We start from the raw sequence: 27,468 nt of genomic DNA on the forward strand, positions 1-27,468 counted from the left end.
TTAGTTCAATCAAAATTCTGGATTTCATAAATATGAAACAATAACTAGGGGAATAAGAAATCATTTTACAACATTTGTTCAGCAGGTGATCTCAAAATAAATAACTCCAATCACTAAACTGTAAAGATTTCGGGAACAAACTTAGCGCGACTGATATGGCACTCTGATTGCCTCTATCGTTTCAGAGCAAACAAATAACACAAGCTTTCTTCTGACAAAATTGCTGATGATGAAATATATTCAATTTTGAACGACTCGCGTTGGAAAAAATGCTAATCTTCTACGATAAAAAGTATTGTTATGCCCATGTACAAGCTGTTCTCAAATCAGAGGCCTCTGATCCTTCTCCGCGACTGAAGTTTAGCAAAGACTTGATATGCTGAATCTCTTTGGGCATTGATGCAGTCAGCACCTGTAACGATGCACATTACCATACAGCAACCTCAAACAGTGAGTAGAAATACATCAAGAAGATGCGAATGAGAAGATTGACGGGATCGATATTACCTCATGCCCAGTTTCGGTAATCAGGACTTCATCTTCAATCCTTATTCCAATGCCCCGATAGCTGCATTGTTCGGTTAGAGGTCAATAATGCATCCTTGACATTCATAAAGGAATCGTGAAGAATATTTAGTTCAGATGAGACCTTTTTGGTGCATCATATGATGAAGGAATGTACACTCCTGGTTCAATCGTAATTACCTGACAAGTTGCGGCTACTGTTATTGCATCGCACGTAAAGCATGAGAAAGGCAATGGGGTATGATTCTAAATATTAATCCTTGTCATTTTGAAGATCGCCCCGTATTATATCAAATGACAAGAATGAGGGCAACTAAAAACTTCAACTCGAACTTTAGAATAACGGCATGGAATGTCGTAGAGCATAACTGTCCAAGTTCAGGAGTAAAACTACAAAGCATATCTACTGAAATAGACAAGGTGTGGTTGGCTAACAGTACTAGTTCAGAAATTTTACAAGGTTACTTGTTATTTAAAAATTGGTTCGCCGACTAAGTTTCGTAACTTTGAAGCCAGCATTGAGGACTTGAAGGAAGAAAGCATGATGATTCACAAAATGGAAAAGAAAAGGAAACACAACTGGGGGTGCTATAATCTTCATGAGAATATGAATCAATCGTAGAGAAAGCTAGCAAATATGATTTTAGAAGAGCATTTTTAAACAACAACGAAAACACAAATTGAAACTGTATAGAAAGTTTGGTTTTCTGTGCGACTTACAACACCCGGTTGCAAAGGCCGATCGATGTTAATCAAAGTACAGTCATGGACATCCATCCCGAGATAATGACCTGGCACATAAATAAGAATAAATCAAAACCATAGGATGTTTATGAAGATATATAACAGTTTATGAAGTTCTAAGATAACAAGAGTATTGCTCATATGCTCTTATTTGAACAAAAATTCTGTGCAAACCCTCTTCATGGAGCTATTCAGGAAAGTGTTTGAGTTCATCCATTCTTAAATATTAGGTCAGTACCAAGTGCACTCGCTTTATTATATCAAGTGCACCACTTTTAGTGGCACCCACTGCTTTAAAAACTGTTCTGTGCCAGGAGGCATGGATGAAATTTCCTATTCTCCCTGCCAACCAATACTTACCGTGTTGCTCCTGAATCCTTTGAGAACACAATTTGTCTTGTTCTTGTCAACAAACACGAGTTCTCGTCCCTCCTTGAGCGACAACGTCAAGCAACGAAGGATAGGTTTTCAAAGGTAAATGTTTTTTCCTAACCCCTATTTGCACCCTTTTCCTCCTCTTCCTCCTCTTCTCCACTTCTCCACTTCTTTCTCCTCCTCAATGCCTCCTACAATGTGTCTCAAAACACTCCAGTACAACATAGAATTGTCTCCTTTCAGTCAGAACCGAAACCCCGACTAGGAACAAAATTTTGAGACTTGGTAGGTGCACTTATTTCATGTTGATGTGCATGTTCTTCAATACCAGATGCACTTGTTCTTCAATGTTGGTGCATCCCTTCACAGAGAGCTCAGTGAAAGGCCTGTGCCTAAATACACCTAAGTTTCATTCCTCTTATTTCATTAGACGTTGATATATACGTGCCAAAGGGGTGGAAAAAGTAAATGGGAGCATTAAGAAAAATAGGTGATAGAATGTAACCTATTGAGGTTGGATTAAGTTGATGGTATGTGTAACTTGCTTCATCATTCAGAATCCCAATTTCCTTGAGTCCTCTTCTGAGCATGTTTACCTGTAGGCATTGCAATATGGAAAATTTAATAATAATGTTTGGACAGACTCAGACATTTTAGAGGCTGGAAAAAAAATTACCAAAGACATCGAACATCCCTGATATAATGCACCTAATTACTTAATATGCATGATCATGTCTGGGCGGATCATAAAATTAACGTGTGATGCAAATCTAAAAACTCTATGGCCAAATTTCCTAGGTGGATCAGCACTTGAGAATTAATTTTTTGGGATTGTTTATTATTGTTAACAACAACAACTACTACTACTACTAAGTTTTATCCAACTAAGTGGATCGGCACAATAAATGTCAGTTATTATTCAATTAAATTTGGATCAGTTAAAACTAACTAAGCCATGCTGTCACTCATCCAGCATGCCTATGATGGATTCACTTAATGCATGTAACGGAATGTGGTATTATCAAAACATGTGAGCACGCGTCGGGCCTTCCCTTCCATGAAAAACAATTGATTAATGTTCTAAACTGTGATACTATAACTGAAATCAATATCAAGCGACCTCAGGTTGAGAGATAGATTGTATGCTTAGGTTCATGAATCATACCGAATGGTTATGGATTTGTTGAAGACTGACACCTGGTTTGCATAGCTTCACACATTCTTTGTTCGTCTCCAAAATAAGACTATACAATGTTTCCTGATCAGATGAAAAACTAGAATTTATGACTATTTTGACTGCCAAATGTGTCCAATTACATAAGAACTAGCATAAATATAGTTGCTGAGAACTATCAGATTTCCTTTCTCATCGGAACTAGCTTTATCACAAAATAAATTGTGGAAGTGGCACAAAGATTGCTATAAAGAGTTAAATATATCAGGGTTCAGAAGGAAACTTGAGAGAACATGACATAGATAACTGTTTTTTTTCAAAAAAAAAAGAATGAGATATATGAGCACCGAGAAACATGAAATAATGACAGCCAAATCAGCTTTGCGTAGCAATATTTGAGCAGGAAGTACTGCTTGTTCAAGATGCGCCAAAGTGGCACTGTCTAAGATTTCTTGTTGGGTTCTTTCCTCCTTATGTCAAGTGCGATGTCGATGTCATAGAAAAAGTTAAAGAAAAGTTCTACATACAATGCACTATAGTTTGAAAAGCATTTGGTAGTTTTTGGTCTGGGCTCTTTCAAAAAGAAAAAAAAAAAAATGAATGGCTATTAAGTTGGTTTGACCAGGAGATCATTTGTTGGTGCGGAAAACATCCGACGATCGAACTTGAGTTTTGATTATGTCAAAGGGTTCAAAGTTAAGTTGTCTTGTGATCTAACAAGATTGATTGAGCTTGCAGGAAAATCCTAACTTGTCTTAAGCAAAAGTCCTAGTGAATTCTAGGCAGGTGGAAAATCTTAGGCGGAGGTAACCCTATGTCCTAGGGAACGGTAAACATAAGCGATGGAAAGTCCTAACTGCGGTTAGGCAAGTGGAAACCCTGGGGGTGGTAACCTTAGGTTATGAAAAATCCTAGGAGGTGGTAACCCTAGGCGAAAAGTCAAATCAGTTTGGAGGACCGGTCTGGCAACAGGTAACTTCTCCTGAGAGGAGTAGATGATGACACATTCCCCTATGAGGGAACAGTAGACGTCGGTTATTATCTGTTATATGTTAACTCTGTTTTGCAAGAGATTAATAGTTTGTGCAGAGTTAGATTCGACCTTGATCGGTCGACTAAATCTTTGGATCAATCGATCGAACCCCAGTACAGCAGACCGAGTTCAATCGAGAGATCGATCGACCAAACCTAGGGATCGATCGACCGAACCGAGGATAAGTTGTGACCTGGTCGAGCCGGGTGGATCGGATCAGATAGACCAGCGATGTCAGTGGGATCGGTCGACCGAACGGCAGGATCGGTCGACCGAACGAAAACTTGTCCAAGCGGCAAAAGCATGAGGACGAGAAGCTATACAGGTTGGGTTCGGTCGACCGAACCCCTGGATTGATCGACCGATCATAGTCGGGTCAAAGATTGATCCCAAGATCAGTGGATCTGGATCAAGTCTACCTCGGCTATAAAAGGAGAATCGACCAGCAGCTTCGAGAACAACACTGAGAACATTTTTCTGAGATCAAGAACAAACAACTACGCGCACTCCGGAATGTCTAAACGATGCTCCGACGATCAAAGCCAGAAGATTGCTTTCACCAAGTCGTCGGTAACAAGTTGTAATTCATATTTGTAAAGCTTCGTACTTGTATTGTTTCTTCGTAAAGCTTTCCGAACTTATAGTGATTGTCCATCGAAAGCACTCTCACATGTGAGCCTTGAGTAGGAATCGCCACATGCTCCGAACCAAGTAACTCTTGGTGTTTGCGATTGTGCTCTTTGTCTCTTTATCCCGCTACGTATTCTGTGTATTTTATGAAATGAACGAATTAGCCACAAGTGTTATTCACCCCCCTATCATGTCTACGATCCTACAATTGGTATCAGAGCTAGGTTGTTCTGAATTGGTGAAACCACCAATCGAGCAGAAAGGATTCTTTTTGAAAAGCTAAAATTAATAGTAATATTTTTTAAAAATATTTTATTAATATTTTATTATTTTTTTGAAATTAGTGAATTGCTAGTTTTATTTTTCTACCGCACTACTAATCAAAGACCAAGTCTTAGGACATTTGCTTCTTTTTCTCTTTTTGTGTGCGAGATTTAGTTCTATAATGGCCCACCAAGAAGGCTACAACACAGTCCGCCCGCCTCTTCTCTCAGGCAAGGATTTTGGCTATTGGAAAGGGCTGAATAGAATACCACCTCAAGACGCAAATCGAGATGTGGATAATCATCCAAACTGACCTCGAACTCCCACTCGACGGTGCTGGAAAGCCAGTGTCATGCTAGAACTGGGACACAACCTTGATGAAGAAGATCGAGGCCAATGCCAAAGCGACATGCACTCTCCAATGTGGCCTAACAAAAGAAGAGTTTAACCGAGTAGGCTCATTTTCAAGCGCAAAAGAACTATAGGAGAAGTTGATCGAGATGCACGAGGGAATTTCAGACACAAAGGTAAGCAAATGTGATTTAATTTTAAATAAACTATATAACATAAAAATGCAGGAAGTTGAGTCGGCAAGCCAACTTCACGCACGAATTCAGGACCTGTTGAACAGCCTTCATGCAATCGGTCAGAAGATGGAAAACCGCGATATAATCAGGTATGCACTCAATGCATTTCCGAGGAACACTTTGTGGGCATCCATGGTAGATGCTTACAAAGTATCCAAGGACCTCTCCTTAATAAAATTAGATGAATTATTTTCTGAATTTGAGCTTCACGAACAAACTAATACTACTCGGGTCGAGAAAGGTATTGCTTTGATTGCAGAAACGAGCAGAGCGCGGGAATCAAAAGCAAAGCGTAGAACTGAACCCGAGTCCGAAGATGAACCGGACTCAAAAGATGACGACGACAAAATTACAGCCGAACTCATCAACCTTGTACGAAAACTCTACAAAAAGAAAAACGGATTCACTAAGAAAGACATCAAGAAAATGATTCAGTCCAAGACGATGCAATCAAGTCCAAAAGTGAAGTCCGAAGTAACCTGCTACAGCTACAACAAAAAGGGACACATCAAAGTCTACTGTCCGAACCAAAAGGAAACGAAGAAGCAAAGGAAGAAGAAAGCACTGCAGGCGACATGGGATCAGTCTTCTTCAGAAGACTCTGACGAAGAGCTCAAACAAACAAGCTTCTTCGCGCCTACAGCCCGGGAACAAGTCAACGAATCTGAAACCGAGAGCGAGTCAGAAACAGAATCCGAGAGAAACCACGGATTCATATCCGTTTCCGAAGGGCCTAACCCCACTGTAAAAACTTCTCAGATAGATAAATTGCATAACTTAGTTAACTATCTCATGCGTAAGTTAGCCAAATCCAACCTCCGAGTCAAGTCACTCCAAAAGGAGGTAGCAATTCTTAAGGAGGAAACTAACCTAAGTCCTTTAACTGAGCCAGTTCAAAATGGAAGTTCAACCTAAGTCCAACAACTTGAAAAAGAAAATTTCAATTTAAAAACTCAAGTTAAAAAACTTAAGGACACGTTGAAACGGTTCACCTTGGGTTCCAAGCATCTTAATCTGATTCTTGGAAAACAAAGAATCGTTTACAACCGATCCGGACTTGGATTTAAGGCTACACAAAAATACAGATCTTACTTATCACTTGTAAATAGAACAAATAAAAACATAGTCCAAGCATGGGTCCCTAAGTTAAACTTGATTGATCAAGTTGGACTTGGTCAATATTGGGTCTCTAAGGATCAAATCCACTACCTTGATAGACCCTATCGAGGCTATGATCAAGGGTGAGTTGATAGAAAGATCATTTTTATTGATAGATAAATTTGTTTGATGCTTGCTTTACTGCTTTCACCATACATGCTTAGACTAGGGCAGATAAGGACCTAGGCTTGATTCACACTTGACTAGTTAGACTGAAGAGTTTTAGAAAGGAAATTAAATATCCAATTTCTTTGAAAGACTTTGTTTAGAAGTGGTGGAGGATCTCATACCTAAAAAGACCTAATATAATCATTGAAATAAATATTTAATTGACTAATTGTAAAATCTTATTCTAACTCAATTGTAAATCAATCCTTAGATTGTAATCTAAATTGAAGATAATATTAACCATCTCACAAAATCCTATAAAGTTCCGTGACTGATAATTTAGAAAAAGGGTGAGATGGATATAGATTTCAATTAGTAAAACCAAATTAAAATTAAACTAAACTCAAATTAAATTAAAATTAAATTAAATTAAACTAAAACTAAATTAAAATTAAAATTAAACTAAATTAAACTAAAACTAACTTAAAATTAAAATTAAACCTAACCTAAATTAAAATTAAACTAAACTTAAACTATATTAAAATTAAACTTAAACTACATTAAAACTAAATTTAAATTAAACTAAACTTAAACTAAATTTAAATTAAACTGAACTTAAACTAATCCAAAATTAAACTAAACTTAAACTAAATTAAAATTTAACTAAACTTAAACTTAATTTAAACTTAATCTAATTTAATTAACCATCTCACAATCACCCATAGATATAACATGATTGACAACATATATTGAGTGAGATGGAAAATAAGGGCTGAACCCAATCAATCTATCTTACAATCCCTTAAAGTTGGATCCAAATCAAATACTTTATGTGTAGGAAAATAACGATTTAGACCAATGGATATTGGATAGTGGATGTTCCAGACACATGACTGGAGATCAATTGAAGTTCATTAGCTTAAAATTCAAAAATCAAGGATCTGTTGCATTCGGCAACGATAGAACACTTAAGGTAATCGGAACAGGTAATATCAAACTGAGTTCCGATTTTTTTATTTGAAAAGTTCTATTGATGATAAATTAAATTTTAACTTACTTAGCATTAGTCAACAATGTGACTCTGGGTACTTAGTAACGTTTTCAAACTCTAAGTGTTTAATTAAAAATGTCAAAAATCCTGAAATTACACCTAAAGGAATTAGGAAAAAGAACATCTACACAATTAATCTACCAACTTCCTTACTCAAGTGTCTATTGACACAACAAGAGAAAACTAAGTTGTGGCACAGAAGACTGGGTCACACTCATATCAGACTTATTTCAAAAATCAATCAAAATGGCCAAATTAGAGCTTTATCTAAATTAAAAAATTTAGAAAATACAATCTGTAATGCTTGCCAGCAGGGTAAGCAAACTAAGTCAACCCACAAGTTAACCAACCTAAATAGAACTAACTCAATACTTGAGCTCCTATACTTAGACCTATTTGATTCACATGGAGCCAAGTCACTAAGCAAAAACCAATATTGTTTAGTTATAATTGATGATTACTCAAGATTTACTGGGATAAAATTTCTGAAAACAAAAGATAAAACTTACGAAAACTTTAAATCTTTTTGCAAGTTAATAGTAAATGAAAAAGATACTAAAATTAAAAAAATTAGAAGTGACCATGGAGGGGAATTTAACAATCATAAGTTTAATGAATTGTGCCAAACAAATGGCTACAATCATGAATTTTCATGTTCTAGAACCCCCAACAAAATGATCTAGTAGAACGAAAAAATAGAACACTACAAGAAGCCGCTAGAACTATGTTAAACGAATATAACCTAAATAATCAATTCTGGGCCGAAGCAACAAATACGGTATGTTACATTCAAAATAGAATATTAATCAATAAATTTCAAAATAAAACTCCATATGAAATATATTATAATAAAATCCCTAACTTAAAATTATTTAAAGGTGTTTGGATGTAAAGTCCACATTTTAAACACTAAGGACTACTTAGGAAAATTTACATCAAAATCAACAACAGGAATCCAGTAGGGCTTACAGAGTCTATAACAAAGATACCCTAAAAGTTGAAGAAACAACTAATGTGATTTTTGATGAAGAAGATAACTTATCTAATTCAATAAATGAAAATATCAATCAAAATACAAAAAATATCAATACAAGAAACATAGAAGATGATGAAGATATTCAAATTAAACCTAAAGAATCATAAGAACTAGTTGTTGATCCTGACATAAGACCTTCAAGAATAAGTTCCAACCACCCATCTGACCAAATTTTGGGTACCCAACCCTAGGAGTTCGAACAAGATCATCATATAGAAATCTAAGTCAAATATCCCTTATTTCTAAAATTGAACCCAAGACTATAAAAGAAGTCTTACCTGACCCAGACTGGATATTAGCAATACAAAAGGAGTTAGCCTAATTTGAAAGAAACCAAGTCTGGGAACTAGTACCTAAACCCATAAATAAATTCATAGTTGACACTAAATGGGTATTTAGAAATAAATTGAATGACAAGGGTGAAATAGTAAGAAATAAAGCTAGGTTAGTAGTAAAAGGATTCAGCCAAGTAGAAAGATTAGATTATGATGAAACCTATGCACCCGTAGCCAGACTTGAATCTATAAGGATGTTGTTGGCCTATGCAGCACATAAAAGATTCAAGTTATACCAAATGGATGTAAAATATGTATTCTTAAATGGGTTCATCAAAGAAGAGGTGTATGTAAATCAACCCCCAGAATTTGAGGATTTGGACCGTCCAAACCATGTTAAAGAAAGTCTTATATGAACTAAAACAAGCACCTAGGACTTGGTATGAACGCCTATCAATTTATCTAATATCCAAAGGGTTTAACCAAGGCGATCAAACTTTATTTGTTAAAACCTTAGAAAAAAATATCTTTATAGCTCAAATTTATGTAGATGACATAATTTTTGGCTCAACCAATACTAAGTTTTTAAAAAGATTTTACTAAATTAATGGAAAGTGAATTTGAAATGAGCTTAATAGGAGAACTTAACTTTTTCTTAGGCTTACAAATTAAACAAACAAAAGAAGGAATATATATTTTTTAAACAAAATATGCTAAGGAATTAATTAAAAAGTTTGGCATGGAAAATTCTAAAAATATAAATACCCCAATAGCAACTAATGTCAAAATTGACTATGATTTAGAAGGAAAACTAGTAGACTTAAAATATTATCAAAGTGCAATAGGGAGTCTACTATACCTAACTGCAAGTCGACCTGATATTCTGTTTGCAGTAGGTATATGTGTAAGGTACCAATCTTATGCAAAAGAATCACACCTAACAAATGTTAAAAGAATACTTAGATACATTAAGGGAACCCTAAATGTAGGACTTTGGTACCCTAGGACTAGCACTTTTGACCTAGTTGGCTATTCTGACTCAGACTATGCTGGGTGCAAACTAGATAGAAAAAATACAAGTGAAAGCTGTCAATTTCTAGGTCAGTGCCAGTAAGTTGGTCAAGCAGAAAGCAACACTGTGTTGCTTTATCCACTACTGAAGCAGAGTACATAGCCTTGGAGGAATGTGCATCTCAACTATTATGGATGATGCATATCTTAAAAGACTATCAATTAGAATATAAAAATACAAAAATTTCAATTGATAATATAAGTTCAATCAACTTAAACCAAAAATCCAATCCACCATTCAAGGACTAAACACATAGAAGTAAAACATCACTTTGTAAGAAATCATGTAGCTAAAGGTGACATTGTACTTAACAATGTTGAGTACAAGTCAAACCTGGCTGACATTGTCAGAAAACCCTTACCTGAACTTGAGTTCAGTGCACTTAGAAGACAAATAGGGATGTGCTTAGTAGAATAAAGTTTACTTTCAAAAATATTCCTCTTTATTATTGCTATTTCAAAAGTTATAATTTTTTTTTGCTTGGTTTTAAAATTCTAGGAAAAATATTTTCAAAATTCCAATTTTATTAGATTTTCAAAAGATTGGACTTAGCCTAGGTATCTACCCCCTAGAAAGCATATTCCCCTAGGTCTCGGTCAGAGCATCTCACAAGCACACTAGGATTACCTTGCTTGTGTATGAAAAACACTTAGAATGGTGTGAGATGCATAGGGTACTGCCTGGACTTTAGAATGCTTATATCTGTGCATCAACATAAGTCTGGACGATAAATACCAAGTTAAATCAATCAAGTTAAGTTATCCATACTTAGTCAAATGAACTGGACCATCTACTTAATTTGACTAACCTAGTGAAAGCTACTACCTCATGGTAAACAGCTAGTAGCTAAAGGTTAGACATTTTGTTAAGAAAGATGTTTATGTTGAATTTATTTTTAACACTCATGCTTGGACTCTAAGACTCTAAAGCTTAAAGAAATTTTTGACATTAATCAAGGGGGAGTGAAAGGAGTCAAGTTAAGGGTTAAATATCTTTGAAAATTAAAGTATTCTTTTGCAAAATTTCAAAGTTAAATTGTTCCATTAAAAGATTTCCTTTTCAAAATTTCAAAGTTAAATTTTTCCATTAAAAGTTAAAATATTTTTTAAAAAGAAAGTTCAGTTTTTTTTAAATAATTTTTGAATATTTATTTACGGTTGAAAAGATAGTTTCTTTTAGTTTAACAAAATCTTTTTAAAGCTAAGTGTTTGTCAAAATTATTTTAAAGCTAAGTGTTTATCAAAATTGTTTTTAAGCTAAGTGTTTATTAAATTTCTTTTTAAAAAGCTAAGTATTTAATAAAGCGTTTTTACTTTAGTGTTTTTCAAAACAATTATTTTCAAAGTTAAAATTTAGTTAAGTTATTTTTGGAAAAAACTAAGACAGTTTCAAAATTTAAGATTATCTAAGTTTTTTTTTTTGGCTAAGTAATTTTTAAAGCTTAAGTTTAGCTAAGTCTTTGTTGAAAAAGGTAAGTATTTTCAAAGGTAAGTATTTTTTAAAGTAATTATTTTCAAAGCTAAATTTAACTAAATTTTTTAAATGCTACCCTTCAAGGGAGCTTAAAAGTAAAAACTTTGTTTTCAAACAACCTTCACTCCTTTTTTATATATGTCAAAGGGAGCGAGAAAAGTTAAAAGTTAAGAGTTAAACATAATTTTTATGAAAGGAAGAGCATAAGGGAGTTTTTTTTCAAATTATTATATTTATTCTCATGCTTAAATTCCTTTATTTATTATTATGTTTTCTTTAACTTTGAACTGTGCTATCATAATCAAAAAGAGGAAGATTGTTGGTACGGGAAGCATCAGACGATCGAACCTGGATTTTGATTATGTCAAAGGGTCCAAAGTTAAGTTGTCTTGTGATCTAACTGTTGGACCCCGTGGTAGTTTTGATGTGATCAACCAAGTTGGTTAGGTCCTGCTGTGTTTGATCCCTGTGTCTGAGTGTGCAGGAGCTTAAGAGCACAGGAAGTCGAGCGGAAGACGCAGCTAGCGAAAAGTACGGCACGGGAAGGGACCCGACGGGCTCGGTGCGTCCGAAGGACGAGAGAGCTGCGGAAGAGTACTCCGGTGGGCGTGAAGAGCGTGCGCGGCGTTCGAGGGACGTTAAACCGGGACGGAAGGCTGCTCGAGGAGAAGGCCGAGAATTGAGTTCGGGTGAGCCCAATTTCGGTTGGCCACAATCACCCAAAAGAACGGAGCGTCGGAAGCTGAAGAAACCAGGCTGGAAAATGAGCTGCCAGCTTGGAGGCGCCTTCAACCCTGTTGAAGGCGCCTTCAACAGGTCAATGTGACCGTTTCATACCGTGGATAAAGTTTTATCCACTCATCTCTTGGAGGCACCTTGGACCCCTATTGGAGGCGCCTTGGACCCTCGAGATAGACTTTTCAAGAGCTATAAAAAGGCCCCTGGAGGTAGGAATTCAATAACAACTCAAGCAATCAATCTGTAAGCAATTCCTAAGCAACTAGTGAGCTTCCAAAGTGTAAAAGGCTTCTCCGCCTTCAGAGAAGGAGATTTTTCTTACTGCGCTTTTTCTACTGGATTAACAACCTCCTTGGTTGTAACCAGGTTAAATCCCTGAGTCTCTTCTGTTCCTGTTTCTTTTTCTGTTTCCTTAAATTAGTTGCTATTATTTTATTGCTGATTTAATTTCTAAGTTGAAGTCCGAGGAGGGTATAGTTCATTTTTGTTTTCAGCAATTCACCCCCCTCTTGCCGGTCTCCGCTGCACCTACAATTGGTATCAGAGCCTGATCGCCTCAGAAGGACTAACCGCCAACTGAAGCACTACGATCAAGACGATGGCCGGAGCGAACATCCATCCCCCGAAGTTCGACGGAGACTTCGCCATATGGAAGCGCAAAATAGAGGTATTTTTTAAAATCGAATTTGACATTCTGTTAATAATGAAATATGGCTATGCAGTTCCGAAAGATAAGGAGGAAAATACCTGGACGAAAAAGAAGCAAGCAGATTTTATCGCCAACGGAAATGCTGAGTTTCATCTACTCAGCGTTCTACCGCCGCAGGAGGTAAATCGGATCGGAAGCTACGACTCCGCGAAAGATCTCTGGGAAAAATTCCTGGAGCTTCACGAAGGTACTTCCGAAGCGAAGCTAGCGAAGCGCGACATCCTCCGGAACCAGTTAACTAACCTCCGGATGAACCAAGGCGAGAAGGTAGCGCAACTCCAAGCGAGAATCAAGGAGCTGATAACGCAACTAACGAACCTTGGAGAAGAGGTAACCAACCGGGATTCTATCCGATACGCGCTCAATGCCTTCCCGAGAACTCCAGAGTGGGCTTTCTTAGTAGATGTGTATTACATCTCTAAGGACCTCGAGGTAAGTACTTTAGAACAATTATTTTCCACTTTTGAACTTCACGAGTCTCGAGTTTCAGAACCCAACGGAGCAGAGAAGACAAGTCAGAACATTGCCTTAAAGGCAAAGATGAACAGTTCTGACTCTGAAGCCTCAGTCGACGAATCCGAAGCGGCACTACTGGTAAGACGCTTCAATAAGTTTTTCAGTACTAACAAATTTAAATCGCAGAGGCATCATCGAAAGAAGAGGACGGTTCGTTGCTACAACTGCAATGAAGAGGGGCACATCAAAGATAACTGCCCAAAGCTAAAGAGAAAGGAGAAAGAAAAAAAAAAGTTAAAATACAAGAAACCAGAACCCTCCAAGCACAAGAATCTGAAGGCCACGTGGGATGATTCATCATCCTCCGAATCGGAAGTCGAAGAATTCTCGGGACTAGCACTGATGGCTAGCCATCAGCTAGAAGAAACGTCCAACTCAGAAATGAGCATCGACGAAGGGGGAGGAACGTCAGAAGAAAACAGCAGTGAAGGGGGAGCGTCACCAGATCAGGTAAGAAAGGTACGCAATTTAACCCCGAATCAATCGTTTAGATTTATTAAAGTTCTTTCTAGAGAATTAAATAAATTAGAAAAAGAAAATGAAAATTTGAAATCAGAAATAAAATTTTAAAATTTGAAATTGAAAAATTAAAAACTGATGCATGCATAAAGATAAATGTTTTTCCAAAATCAAAACTTAAATTTTATGGAAAATTAAATTGGTATATAAGAAAGCATCAGGGTCAACTTAGGAAAATTCCTAAAGATTATATACCCCCTAAGTTTTTGACTAATCCTGTTGGAAGAAACCTTTATTGGGTTCCAAAATCTGTGTTAAATTATTATTTTTTAATTAAAAAACTTTAAGAGAGAAAATTAAACATTGAAATTCTTTATAGAAGCTTTGTCTAAGCAAGTGGTTGTTGCTCCAATAACCAAGAAGGCCTAGTGCCTCGCCACGACCTGGAAGCTAAAATATTGAAAGAAAATGTTTGATTAACTTTTTGAAAAAGCATTAAACAAGAATTAAATAATGCTTTGAAAGTTTATCAAATATTTGTTAAAATAAAAAAAAAATTCCTTAGACATTTTTTCTTGAAAAATTCTAACTTAATTTTTTTTTGTTAGAAATTTTTTTCTTGGAAAACTTCATTTGACTTAGACTGTTTTTTTTGGAACATTTAAAAAATTTATTTAGGATTTTTTTTTAACTTAGAAATTCTTTTTGGAACATTCAATTTAACTTCGAAATTTTTTCAAAAATTCATTTTTTACTTAAAAAAATTTTTCAAAACTTCAATCTTACTTAAAAAAAAAAAATTCTTACTTAAGACCCCATTTTTGCTGTGATCAAAGGGGGAGAGTAAGGTACAAGTTTAGGGGGAGTAAGGAGAATTAGGAAATTAAAGTTTTACCTATTTTTTTTTTGAAGATGTGTTGCAATTTTATTTATTGCAAAATTATGCTTAAATATATTAGTTTAGTAATTTTTCTTTAAAATTACTATTTATGTCTATTTGTTACCCTAACTTGAACTTAGGTTGATGCACATCAAAAAGGGGGAGATTGTTGGACCCCGTGGTAGTTTTGATATGATCAACCAAGTTGGTTAGGTCCTGCTGTGTTTGATCCCTGTGTCTGAGTGTGCAGGAGTTTAGGAGCACAGGAAGTCGAGCGGAAGACGCAGCTAGCGAGAAGGACGGCACGGGAAGGGAGCCGACGGGCTCGGTGCATCCGAAGGACGAGAGAGCTGCGGAAGAGTACTCCGGTGGGCGTGAAGAGCGTGCGCGGCGTTCGAGGGACGTTAAACCGGGACGGAAGGCTGCTCGAGGAGAAGGCCGAGAATTGGGTTCGGGTGAGCCTTATTCCGGTTGGCCACAATCACCCAAAAGAACGGAGCGTCGGAAGTTGAAGAAACCAGGCTGGAAAATGAGCTGCCAGCTTAAGGCGCCTCCAGCTTAAAGGCGCCTTCAACCCTGTTGAAGGCGCCTTCAACATGTCAATGTGACTGTTTCATACCGTGGATAAAGTTTTATCCACTCATCTCTTGGAGGCGCCTTGGACCCCTATTGGAGGCGCCTTGGACCCTCGAGATAGACTTTTCAGGAGCTACAAAAAGGCCCCTGGAACTAGGAATTCAATAACAACTCAAGCAATCAATCTGTAAGCAATTCCTAAGCAACTAGTGAGCTTCCAAAGTGTAAAAGGCTTCTCCGCCTTCAGAGAATGAGATTTTTCTTACTGCGCTTTTTCTACTGTCCTGGATTAACAACCTCTTTGGTTGTAACCAGGTTAAATCCCTGAGTCTCTTCTGTTCCTGTTTCTTTTTCTGTTTCCTTAAATTAGTTGCTATTATTTTATTGCTGATTTAACTTCTAAGTTAAAGTCCGAGGAGGGTATAGTTCATTTTTGTTTTCAGCAATTCACCCCCCTCTTGCTGGTCTCCGCTGCACCTACACTAACAAGATTGATTGAGCTTGCAGGAAAGTCCTAAGTTGTTTTAGGCAAAAGTCCTAGTGGATTCTAGGCAGGTGGAAAACCCTAAGGGGAGGTAACCCTAGGTCCTAGGGGTTGTAACCCTAGGAGATGGAAAATCCTAGCTGCAGTTAGGCAGGTGAAAACCCTAAGGGGTAGTAACCCTAGGTCCTAGGGGTGGTAACCCTAGGTTATGGAAAACCCTAGAGGGTGGTAACCCTAGGTCTAAGGGGGTGGTAACCCTAGGTGGAAAGTCCAGTCGGTCTGGAGGACCGGTCTGGCAACAGGTAACTTCTCCTGAGAGAAGTAGGTGAGGACGCGTTCCCATGTGAGGGAACAGTAGACGTCGGTTAGACCTAGGATTTCCGGAGGAAATCCGAAGTCAGAACCGAACAGTCCGAAGGCTGTCAAAACTTTTTATTTACATATTATCTGCTATGTGCTAACTCTGTTTTGCAGGAGACTAACATTTTGTGTAAGGTTAGATTCGACCTTAATCGGTCGACCGAACCCTAGTATAACAGACCGAGTTCGATCGAGAGATCGGTCAACCGAACCTAGGGATCGATCGATCGACCGAATCAAGGATAAACCGTGACCTGGTCGAGCCGAGTGGATCGGATCAGATAGACCAGCGAGGTCAGCGGAATCGGTCGACCGAACGGCAAGATCGGTCGACCGAACGAAGACTTATTCTGGTGGCAAAAGCATGTGGACGAGAAGCTGGGCAGGTTCAAAGGGTTCAGTCGACTGAACACCTGGATCGGTCGACCGATCATAGTCGGGTCAAACATTGATCTCGAGATCAGTGGATCTGAATCAGGTCTACCTCTGCTATAAAAGGAGGGTCGACCAATAGCTTCGAGAACAACATTGAGAACACCTTTCTGAGATCAAGAACAAACAATTGTACGCACTCTGGAACGTCTAAACGCTGCTCGATGACGATCAAAGCCAGAAGATTGATTTCACCAAGTCGTCAGTAACAAGTTGTAATTCATATTTGTAAAGCTTCGTACTTGTATTGTTTCTTTGTAAAGCTTTCCGAACTTATAGTGATTGCCCATCGAAAGTACTCTCACGTACAGGCCTTGGAGTAGTAGTCGCTACAAACTCCAAACCAAGTAACTCTTGGTGTTTGCGATTGTGCTCTTTGTCTTTTTATTCCGTTGCGTATTCTATGTATTTTATAAAACGAACGAATTAGCCAGAAACTTTTGATGGTAAAGGATTTTGCTAAATATATCATTCCTCAGACAAGAAGTGGATGATTAAAATGAAAAATGATTTGGAGCCATCTGCAATCACCTCTGATCCTGAGGGTCCAAAGCAATTTTACAAAAATTATTTTGGCCAACCATGCTTTATGTGAGTGGGTAGTAAAGACATAAATAATAACAGCGTAGCAGAATAAAAATACTGAGTTAGATTACCATCTCGGTAGAAGGCACCTCCAACAATTAAATGGAATAGGCACATTGAAAAGCAACCAAATATGAATAGATTTATACTAGTTAGACAAAGATACAAGGGTCAAGAGAGGCCGTTAAAATGAATCCAGTATAACTACCAATATGACCTTATATTGAGCTAAATTGCAGAATAATGTCCATGTAGCAGACCATAACATGGCTTATCATTACTGTCAAAAAAAAAAAAAAGAAAAAAAAGACAGTCCGATGCACGAAGCTCTCATCATGCGGGGTCCCGGAGAAGAATCCATTGTACGTAGCCTTACCCTGCTTTTTGCAAGAGGCTGTTTTCAGGATTCGATCCCGTGACCTTTTGATCACATGGCAACAACTTTACCGTTGCACCAAGGCTTATCATTACTGTCATGACATGATAATTTTAACTCATTATAAGCAACATTTAGTAATAAAGATTCACAAGATCATTTAAACATTCAATTTGCAGTAAAAAAAATCAACTACAAACTGAAAAGGAAAACAATCAAATGTGCATAGATGATGTTAATCAGAGATAAAGATACAAGGATAAAGAGATGCCATTAAAATGAATCCAGCATAACTACCAATATGACCTTATAACGAGTTTAATCATAGAAAAATGTCCATGCAGCTAACCATAACATGGCTTATCATTATTGTCATGATATGATGCTTCTAACTCACCAACTAGAAACAATATCAGTAATAAAAGCTCACAAGATCCAATCAATGCAGAAAGATAAACAATTAAAACCAGAAGGAAGAAGAAATGGCAATAAAGACAATTTCTAAATTATTAGAAAGTACATGCAGTGTTACCTGAGCAGAATTAAAGCTACCACAAGTAGGCCAGGTGCGAGTTAAGTCACTTAAGTAACCATGTAATTCACAACCAATATCCATTAGTACAAAATCCCCAGCTCTAATCTGTCAATCTTTAAACATTAAAGCTCTGTTCACTAAGATTAGAAACACAGGTAGATATTCAATGAATGAGAATAAAGTAACCTTACTTTTTGGTCATTTCGTGAGTAGTGTATAATGCTTCCATTTGCACCACCACCTACTACAGGATGGAACCTGAAGAATAGTGAAATAACAAAACATGAGTACTGTCCAGAAAACAAAAGCCAATTATGCATGTATGATGATGTATGTGATCATGCAGTAAAGACCTCTAGTACCTAACCATGAATACAGAACAAGTCTCTAGATCTAAATACACCCGGAATAGGAGGTATCTTCCTAAAACATCAACTATCTGAAAACCAATGGAACTAGTAAATCATAAACTAGTACAAGCTACAGTTTGTTAGGTACATAAATGAGAAACAATGGTGTCTTTCACCCTAAATAGATAGCCCTAAACATCTGGAGAGTTTGGATCTTACATGTGTTCAAGAGACTGAAAAGTAGAAAATCCTAATTTAGCATAAGCTGCAGTTTGCTTACGTATAGAAATGAGTGAGAAAGGTGTCTTTCACTTCTTAATGATAGGATTGAATGATTAATGTACATTAGTTTGTACTTTGTAGATGAAAGAATTCACAGAGCATGCTTTTGAAACAATAGATCCTAGTTTGCTGCATCTTCCTAAAATGGATATCATGACGAGCAGTAAAGAAACCATTGGACAGTTTGCAATAATATGACAAGGAACCGTCAGTCAGAAGAACCAGAAACTTTCTAGCTATTATAGGAATTCAAATTGGCAATAATATAACTACAAGATATATTAGCACTAAGATTAGTTTCTCGAAAGGGTTCCATGAATAATCACTAACACTCATGCAAATCATAAATGGATCTCGAGAAAATTTAGTAAAAAGAAAGCTTACGCCATTCTTTGGGCACCTCTTATCTTGCACTCATATTCAACTTTGGCTGACAACTTGCTCTCTTCTGGAAATACTCTTGAAAGCAACATAGTTTGCAATAATGACTAGAGAAAAATGAAAAATACTTATATAATGACGACGGACAATTTTTTTGGAGATCAAGTCAACATGTTTCAAGAAGAAAACCATTCTTCAATCAGAGTAGTCATGATAAAGGATTTAAAACAACAATCATAATATAATGCAATCATACATTTTTCTCTCAAGCATTTCGCAGAAAAGAGAATATAGTATTAAATTTAGAGTGGACCAGAGTTTAGATTAATCCATTCTGGAAATAGAATTTGTAGCACAATGAGACATCAATCTTGCTTATTAAATAAGATAAGCTTTAAAACATTATGTTCAATTCATTCCTAAATAAATTATAAAATTGCACAATAGCACAAAGCACATCAAGCATAAGATCAAATCTGTAAAATAGGCACTGAAGTCATCATATTCTAAAAGAATTCATATTTGCACTACATTCAGCATACATGTTTTAATCCATTAATTTATATTCCATGAACTTGGACCCGCAGTGTTTCCAACTCTGATAATTGATTCTAGTATAATTCTATTTTTGTCTCCTCAAAAATGAAAGACGCCTGAAAGCCTATTTTTTTAATATTATAATTTTTCTTAAGCGTTATGCGATAGAGAGACTCACTTTCAAAATTCTTTGCTACCAAAATATGGTTGTAGTTAGTGGAAGATTAATATTCTTTAATTATTTGATGTGGTTTGTGAACTATAAATAAATAAATTTACAAAATACAGAATTTCTTATGTTAACTTTTTTTTACCTATAACAATCTTTTAGGACCAAATCAAGTAGATCGCAAGGATTAAAAAGAAACCTAACTTCATGTTTAACAAAAAAAATAAATAGTAAAAAAAGTTCACCTCCTAATAAAAATTCCGTGGTCAATTACTGTTTTCAAGCTTTTGCTGCAAATTACCCCCTTTCTATACATGAACTTTATAAAAAAAAAAACAGCCCGGTGCACGAAGTTCCCGTCATACGGGATCCCGGGAAAAGGTCCATTGTACGCAGTCTTACCCTACTTTTTGCAAGAGGTTGTTTACGGGATTCGAACCCTAAAACCTTTTGGTCACATGGCAACAACTTTACCGTTGCACCAAGGCTCCCCTTCCTATACATGAACTTTATGTTTAACAAAAAAATAAATAGTAAAAAAAAAAAAAATCACCTCCTAATAAAAATTCCTTGGTCCATTACTGTTTTCAAACTTTTGCAGCAAATCAACCCTTTTTCTATACATGAACTTTATAACTAAATAAAAAATGTCTTGCTTGAATTTTGTGACCTCAATTTAGTTTTATATGGTGAGTTGTGGGGGTGCCAACCCCACCTAGTGGGAAAAGGCTTGATTGTTGTTGTTGTATGGTGAGTTGTGGGGGTAATAAAGAGACTTTATAAGTTTACATGAATAGCTACTATTAACTTGGGTTTAAGAATTTTGTGCTAATAGTTAGACCTAAGAAGTTAATGGGCGGTTCTCTCATCCAAGTGGATCATGATAATTATTATCAGAGTGAACTTAAACCAATCATGTATTCACGGCAATTCTTTGGTTTCTAAGATTAGGACTGAGCATTCGGTTCAAAATCAAACCGACCGAACCGAATTAATCAAAATCGAACAAACCAAAATTTTTCTGAACTAATCGATTTCGGTTTTGATCAAAACTACAATCATCAGAAGATTTTTTTTCCACACAAATCAGAACCAAGACTAACAAATTAATCAATCAAACAATCCCTTCTGACCAAATAACGTGAGGGGAGGGGAGAATGAGATTAGGGTTTGGGAAGATGGAAAGAATCTGGCACTGCCCTACTAGGAGGATTGCTTGAACAAGGGGAGATGTCAATGCTAGTCTATGCTGGGGCGACTGCTACCTACCTTGAGCTCAACCGCAGAACCTGCAGCACAAGCATAGCCGATGCTATCAAGTCCAAGTTGAGGAGGGGAGGGGCGGGCGCTTCGACTTCAAGAGGCGAAAACGCTAGGACTGTCGACGAGAGTGGCGGAGAGGAGGGGAGGGCGACGAGAAAGACAAAGAGGAGGGGGTCGGGAGAGAAGATGAGGGGAGTTGGGAGTCGTGATCAGGGGAATCACAAGCGAATGGGTGACGGGATTAGCAAATTAGGGATTTTAAAGGCTTAGTTTGGTTTATTCGGTCTAACCAAATAAGAAACTTTAAAACCGAAACTGAACTAAATAACCTGAAATAATTGATTTTTTTAAAATAAAATAAAATTCCGAAATAATCTAACCGAATTTTTAAATTCAGTCGGTTCGGTCGGTTTAACGGAATTTTTGCTCACCCTTATCTAAGATAGTCTCATGGAGAAAAATGAATTGTGATTAGTGGATCATATAGATCTTGGATGGGTTGTTATTCTAAACTAAAATAAATTATATCTTTGGCAATGGCCCGAAACTAGCATATCTCCACACTGCACAAGCTGCTGCATTACTTGTCACCGCTATCACATTGATTCTATGTTGCAGAATATATAGACTAAAAAACAAATGGATTAACTTGTTGAACTTACTGTTAAAAAAGTCGCATAATAAAAAAAGAGTTATTGGGCTCATATCTCAATCAAGTTGCTGAAAGATCAATCTATACAAGTAAAAAAGGATACCTGGCATGCAATCGAGGCTGATGCCCTCATCAACTTGAGCTCGGATGAAGACTTTATCCATCGTATTTCATGAGTATAAATTGAAAGATCTTTAACTTTGTTTTCTGAAGTTGCTCTATGGAAGGGCTCCAGATGCATATAAGATGGGGATGCTGTCTTCACGTTATGGAACAATCTTGATGCACGTCCCATCATTTGAGGAAGAATCTGCTACCAAGAAGCAATAAGTTTATAAAGATTCCCTGTCGTGATTAACAGTTAAGTAAATGTATATATTGAAGAAGTTGCTTTTGAGGCAAGGATATGCATAGCCTCATCAATTCATTTTCTCAATTTACCAGATAACCTAAAAGAGAAAAGAGGAAATATAGAAGTTTTATCAGAATGCACAAGGCATCATACTGCATTAACCTCTTTTCTGACAGATTGAGCCTCCATGCCAAGAGAAAAAAACTACAATACAATTGACATTGATGCCAACAGGATTTTTATTACTATTATTGGAATTTTCCAATCTCCTATGATATTGAATGGATCATACAATGCACTACTATTTGCTCTCCATCAATACTTTAGTGGATGGTAAAGTACAAAATTTACTTGAAGATGCTGTCAAAGAAAACAGTATAATTTCTCACAAATATTCCAAACAGAGTAAAGCAATTGTGACTTTCTGTGCTATACATTTATAGATTCTATCAGATGCTACCATACAAATATATATGTACACAATGCAGAACAGACCTTGTGCATCTGACTCATTGGAAATGCTTTATCAGCCTTAAAAAATTCAAAGGCGGCTTCCACTCCAGAAACAGGACCTTGCCAAGCAGCATCCTGTTGAATATTGAATACATTTTTCACCAAGCAAAAAAGGAAACCAGAAAATGAGGTCAGATAATTGTATCTGCAGAAAATAGACGGAATCTCTAATACAAGGTACAAGGAAACTTCCAATTAGACACATAGATCCAGGTGACAAGACATGAACAAAAGATTCAATTGCAACTGAACAAGGAAACACATGGATCGATTTCATATCTTTGAAATGGACAAATTCAATAAGGAAAAAATGCTAAACATTGGAAACACATTGAAAACATTAATTCAGCAAAAGAAGGTAATATTACAACTTGTCTATTGCAATCTAAAGGTAACAAACTGTTTGTTAGCTCCATAACATAATTCTCTACACCCTATCAAGCTATATATTGGACAACACAACGTGGAATTATCAGACAAATTTATAGTTTCATTGTGAACTAATGTATCAAATACAATAAAGAATATCTTGGCTACATTACAAACAAGCTCTGCGCCTGAGCAATTGACAACACACTACCCAGCAAAAAGTTGATGACTCTAGACAGCACAATAAAAGATACCTCTGTTAAAAGCACCAAAGCAGCTACCAAAGATGGGAATAAATGATGAAAGATATATTAAATCTTACATCTGGATCTGGATCAGGCATAAACATACATAGGCCACATTCTTCACCTAACACTGCGATGCCACCAGGTTGCAAGCAGCCTGTAATATAAAGGTAATCAGCATCTTGTCTAAATGGATATGGCACCACATCCGTCATCATTTTCACAGGAGCAGAGGCAATTATAGCCAAGCTCTTTTCTGGAAGCAACTCCACAAGTTTTTTTCTTCTTGAAATATACTCATTGGTTGCAATCCCTGGTGTGATTTCATCTTCACCTAGTAACTTGTAAAGAGAAAGGAGTTACCAATTTATAACTACTAAGAAAATAATCATTCTCATTACTAAAGAACGAACAAACGATAGTTGAAACTACAGACTTTAAATGAATTATTTTGAAATTTACAATGTAGCATAAAAACAACGTGTATATCTCCATTAGACTGGCTTAGTTGATCTAGGCATGTTGCATAGGATGAGGATTTAAGAACCTTTGGGTCCATCCCAGAACCACTCCAAACCTAGAAGTGGGAAGTTCTACTTTATTTAACCATTCTACATATTTTCATAAGTGTCTGTAGGCATAATAGACTACATCGAAAATTAACCGGAAAAAAAAATTGCTTTCTGAAGTGACCATGGCACTACCCAAAGAAACACCTAAATTATTATTCTTGGGTACATTAGGAACAGCGTATTCCAAAAGAGAAGACACAGTAAATAGTTATAAAGATGCTAAAGATGAATAAAGACTTTAAAAGTGGAATTTTCTTCAATACAAATGGAACATTAAAAAAAATGTCAATTAAATTTTAAATGTTAGATAATAACTTCTTTCAAAAAATGCATCAAAAGTTCAATACCTAAATATTTTATTATTTCTTATAGAATTCTGCTCATTTCATGCAACTAAAGTTAGCAGAGAAAAGGATAGCAATGAAACATTGATATATGTTGGAATTCAATACAGCTTTTCAACTCAAGAAGACAAGAACAATAATATAATGAAAAGAGAATCACATTCACAAGAATAAAGAGTAAAATCTTAAAAATGACATGTAACTACACGTAAAAATAAGAGGATGGAGATCACCAAAGTGCAAAACTAAGAGAAAAAAATCAGCACACGCTTAGCTTAATACCTCAGGGTGAGATAGTGATGTTGGCTGTCCCACGTTGATAGTTCTTTGAGAACCATATGACGCAAATCCAACTAAAACATGTAGACAGCTGGAAGCTTGAAAAATGGCCTTAAACAGAGTGCAATCCACTAAAAGGTTAGCAAAAAACTATCATGTATAACATCATAGCTAACTTAAAAGAAGAAAGGGAACATAATGCCCATTTGCTATTTGTACTGATTAGTTCTCTATCAAATTAGCGAATAGAAAGAGCATGGACTCAAATAATTAGATAGGGATATCAAGAATAAAACAAATCTAAATGTCACAACAAGTTGAAATGAAAGAACCAATTCATTAACTTGATAGGCCAAACCACCTCACCAAGACTACATATATGCATGCTTTCATACAATAATTGCCAAAGCCTCTATCCAACTCTAGCTCAAAATGTTTATACTCAAGATAACGATAATTAAATCCCCTTATTAATCAATAAATCCACGTGAAACTAAATTGAGTATTGCAATCAAGACATCTACTAGTTGAAAACTGAAATTAAAAAAGAGGAGAAAGAGTTATAGAAAAAATGTAGACAATTACCAATAAAAATTGAGCAAAAATAGCCTTTTTATTGGAATCGTCAAAAGGACACTTCTTTTTCATTTATCATCAAAATAGCGGTCCACCCCACCTCACCCCATTTTTGTTCCCGAAGATATGCTTGTTTTCGGCAATATTGTAGCAGTAAAGAAGCCATAGTTGCTACAACATAGTAAAAAATTGACTTAAACATAGTTGTAGCAGCTATGGATCATATCTGTTACACAATTGTAGTAGCTATAGTTCAAAACTGCCATAACATAATGTTGACTAGCGTTGACCAAGATGAAGTGTAATCTTGTGGTAACTATAGTTCATAGCTGCTACAACATAATATTACTAGTGTTGACCAGAGTTGAGATGTCCATGTTGTAGTAGCTATGAATTATAAACACTACAACAGTGTTAAAAACAAGGGAATTTTCGGGAACAAAAATAGGGTGAAATGAGATGGGGCATTGTTATGATGATAAATGAAAATGGAGTGCCCTTTTGACGATTCCAATAAAAAGGGGCACCCTTTTGATTTTTGCCCATAAGAATTTGTATTCCTATGAGACAACCATTAAGACAACATGAAGAATTACACAACTGCAACACTTGGTGAAAACAATAGAGAAAGACAACAGTTGTAACTAATTTGAGTAAGCCAAATAATCTATCAATGTGATTGGTCAAAGATTGTTCCAAGTCTTAAGGTGAATCAGATTAAAGGGAGGAGAAAATAGTACAAGGAATCATCAATGACAAGAGAATTTATCCCAAGGATTCAGATAAAACAAAATTAATGATGATCAAACTCCCCACTTGCAATGTTATAAAGCGGCAATCTTGAACATTAGCACATAAGGGAAAAGGAGATTTTCCAAAGAAGATACCTAAGAAGAGAAAGAGAGTGATTGCCTGATGTAAAGGTTGGGTCCTCATTTTTTTCGCAATCTAGTGGATGCCAAAGTATCCATTTTCAACACAAGAATGAAATGAATATAAGAATGGAGAAGGGAAGGATTCAAAATAGGCAATAAGGAATGTAAAATAAGTGAAATAATTATCTAGTTTTTCAGAATAACCTGATCAGATGATACATAAAGAGACTGAGTAATTTTAGATACCCACCTCAGCTTTGAAAATTTTGTAATTATTGAAGTACCAAGTAGTCCATTTGTATAGCATTTTACGAATCAGTTGTCTATTCCTTGCTAGCACTGTTCGATTGTGATAAGAATTGAAACAAAGAAGCCTTTAATTGTCTTCCCTTCGTTATTTCTTCATCCCAACTTTGCCTAATGTCTTGTTTATGAATCTGATAGTAAAGAGGAATTCTTCTGTTTCCGCAGCTATGTTACAGAAACCACATTAAGGGGCTATTGTTGTCTTTTTCTGATCAGTATAACTCCTGGACAGGCGGTGGGCAGATAATATTCAATACAAAAGTTCCTGCTTTGAAAATTTCCATATGACTTTATCTCTTTCTTGTGTGATCCTATTGTCCTTTAAAAATTCTATATAATGATTCAACTAAGAATCCTTTTGAGGATGTCAATCTCCAGGTGATCGATTTTGCTATCTTTTTAAGATTGGTAACTTGCCATTCCCTGAGTAAACTATTAGCGGTCTCCTATAGGCTAACCAGTGACGCCAACGCCAAATTATTATCTCGTGGTTTGTCAAAAGACAAAGACTCCAAAGACGAGAGATAATAATTGCCTATAGGGTTCTTAAGAGGATTAATAACAAACGATGGCAAAAAAAACTGATCTTGGAGGGTTTCGCAAACAGCGAGAACTAAAAAAATAAAAAAGGCTTCAGAAATCATCACTAAAGCGCTAAAAATAACAAAATATAGGATTGGCAATTTTCCACCTTTTATCTTCGTGATAAGAAAATCACGACCGGCCCTAGAACCGGCAGTAGCCAAAAAATAAAAAAAGGATCTTGAAGGGTGGGTTTCACAGTCATCGTCGAGTGACAAAATACCCGGAAAGAGTATCAAAGAAGATGGAAGAAGTAAAATAGAGCAGAGAATTGAGGATTTTTCCACCTTTCTTCTTCGGAGAAGTAGCATCGCCATGTTGAAACGCTCTTCCCTCGCGCGCAGGGATCGCCGCCGCCTGCCTCCGCACTCCGCGCAGGGATTGTAACATCCAACGGCGTGTGCGAGACAGAAAAAGATCTGATCTTGCCGTCAAATAAATGGCATTATTATCGAAACAAAATTAAGACATCTTTTATATTTTGTGTTGAAAAATATATTTTATATACTATTTTTAATGGAGATTATATTTCAACATACCAGGAGGTGAGGGATGGGTGTATGTCATTGGAGAAAAAAATCTTTCCATGTCTTAGTTAATTTTATAATTGGCTATAAATTGATCTCGTAATTTATCTTTCTTCACATAATCTAAGGATGGACTGTG

General features: G+C 36.3%; 1 protein-coding gene across 1 annotated transcript; it reads right to left on the reverse strand.

Annotated features, from left to right (window-relative positions):
- LOC122051268 (intermediate cleaving peptidase 55, mitochondrial-like) lies at nt 1–27,227 on the reverse strand. The gene is made up of 14 exons (XM_042612299.1): nt 27,090–27,227; nt 24,467–24,574; nt 23,346–23,609; nt 22,637–22,729; nt 21,893–22,099; nt 19,172–19,275; nt 18,347–18,413; nt 18,153–18,260; nt 2,810–2,902; nt 2,150–2,240; nt 1,246–1,316; nt 650–705; nt 508–568; nt 1–412 (listed from the first exon to the last, which is right to left on the reverse strand). The coding sequence occupies exons 1-14, from the start codon at nt 27,117–27,119 to the stop codon at nt 299–301; spliced, it is 1,467 nt and encodes a 488-aa protein (XP_042468233.1). The 5' UTR covers nt 27,120–27,227; the 3' UTR covers nt 1–298.
- Nucleotides 27,228–27,468: the final 241 nt, after the last annotated feature.

The sequence above is a fragment of the Zingiber officinale genome, chromosome 3A (assembly GCF_018446385.1).
Source record: "Zingiber officinale cultivar Zhangliang chromosome 3A, Zo_v1.1, whole genome shotgun sequence".
In the NCBI taxonomy this organism is placed as follows: Eukaryota; Viridiplantae; Streptophyta; class Magnoliopsida; order Zingiberales; family Zingiberaceae; genus Zingiber; species Zingiber officinale.

Excerpts from the sequence above, each read along its gene's own strand:
- LOC122051268 (XM_042612299.1), bottom strand. The coding sequence starts at position 27,119 with ATGGCGATGCTACTTCTCCGAAGAAGAAAG. Across the intron at positions 2,241-2,809 it reads AACAAATCCATAACCATTCG|GTAAACATGCTCAGAAGAGG; the intron begins GTATGATTCATG and ends CAATGCCTACAG. Across the intron at positions 569-649 it reads TCATATGATGCACCAAAAAG|CTATCGGGGCATTGGAATAA; the intron begins GTCTCATCTGAA and ends CGAACAATGCAG.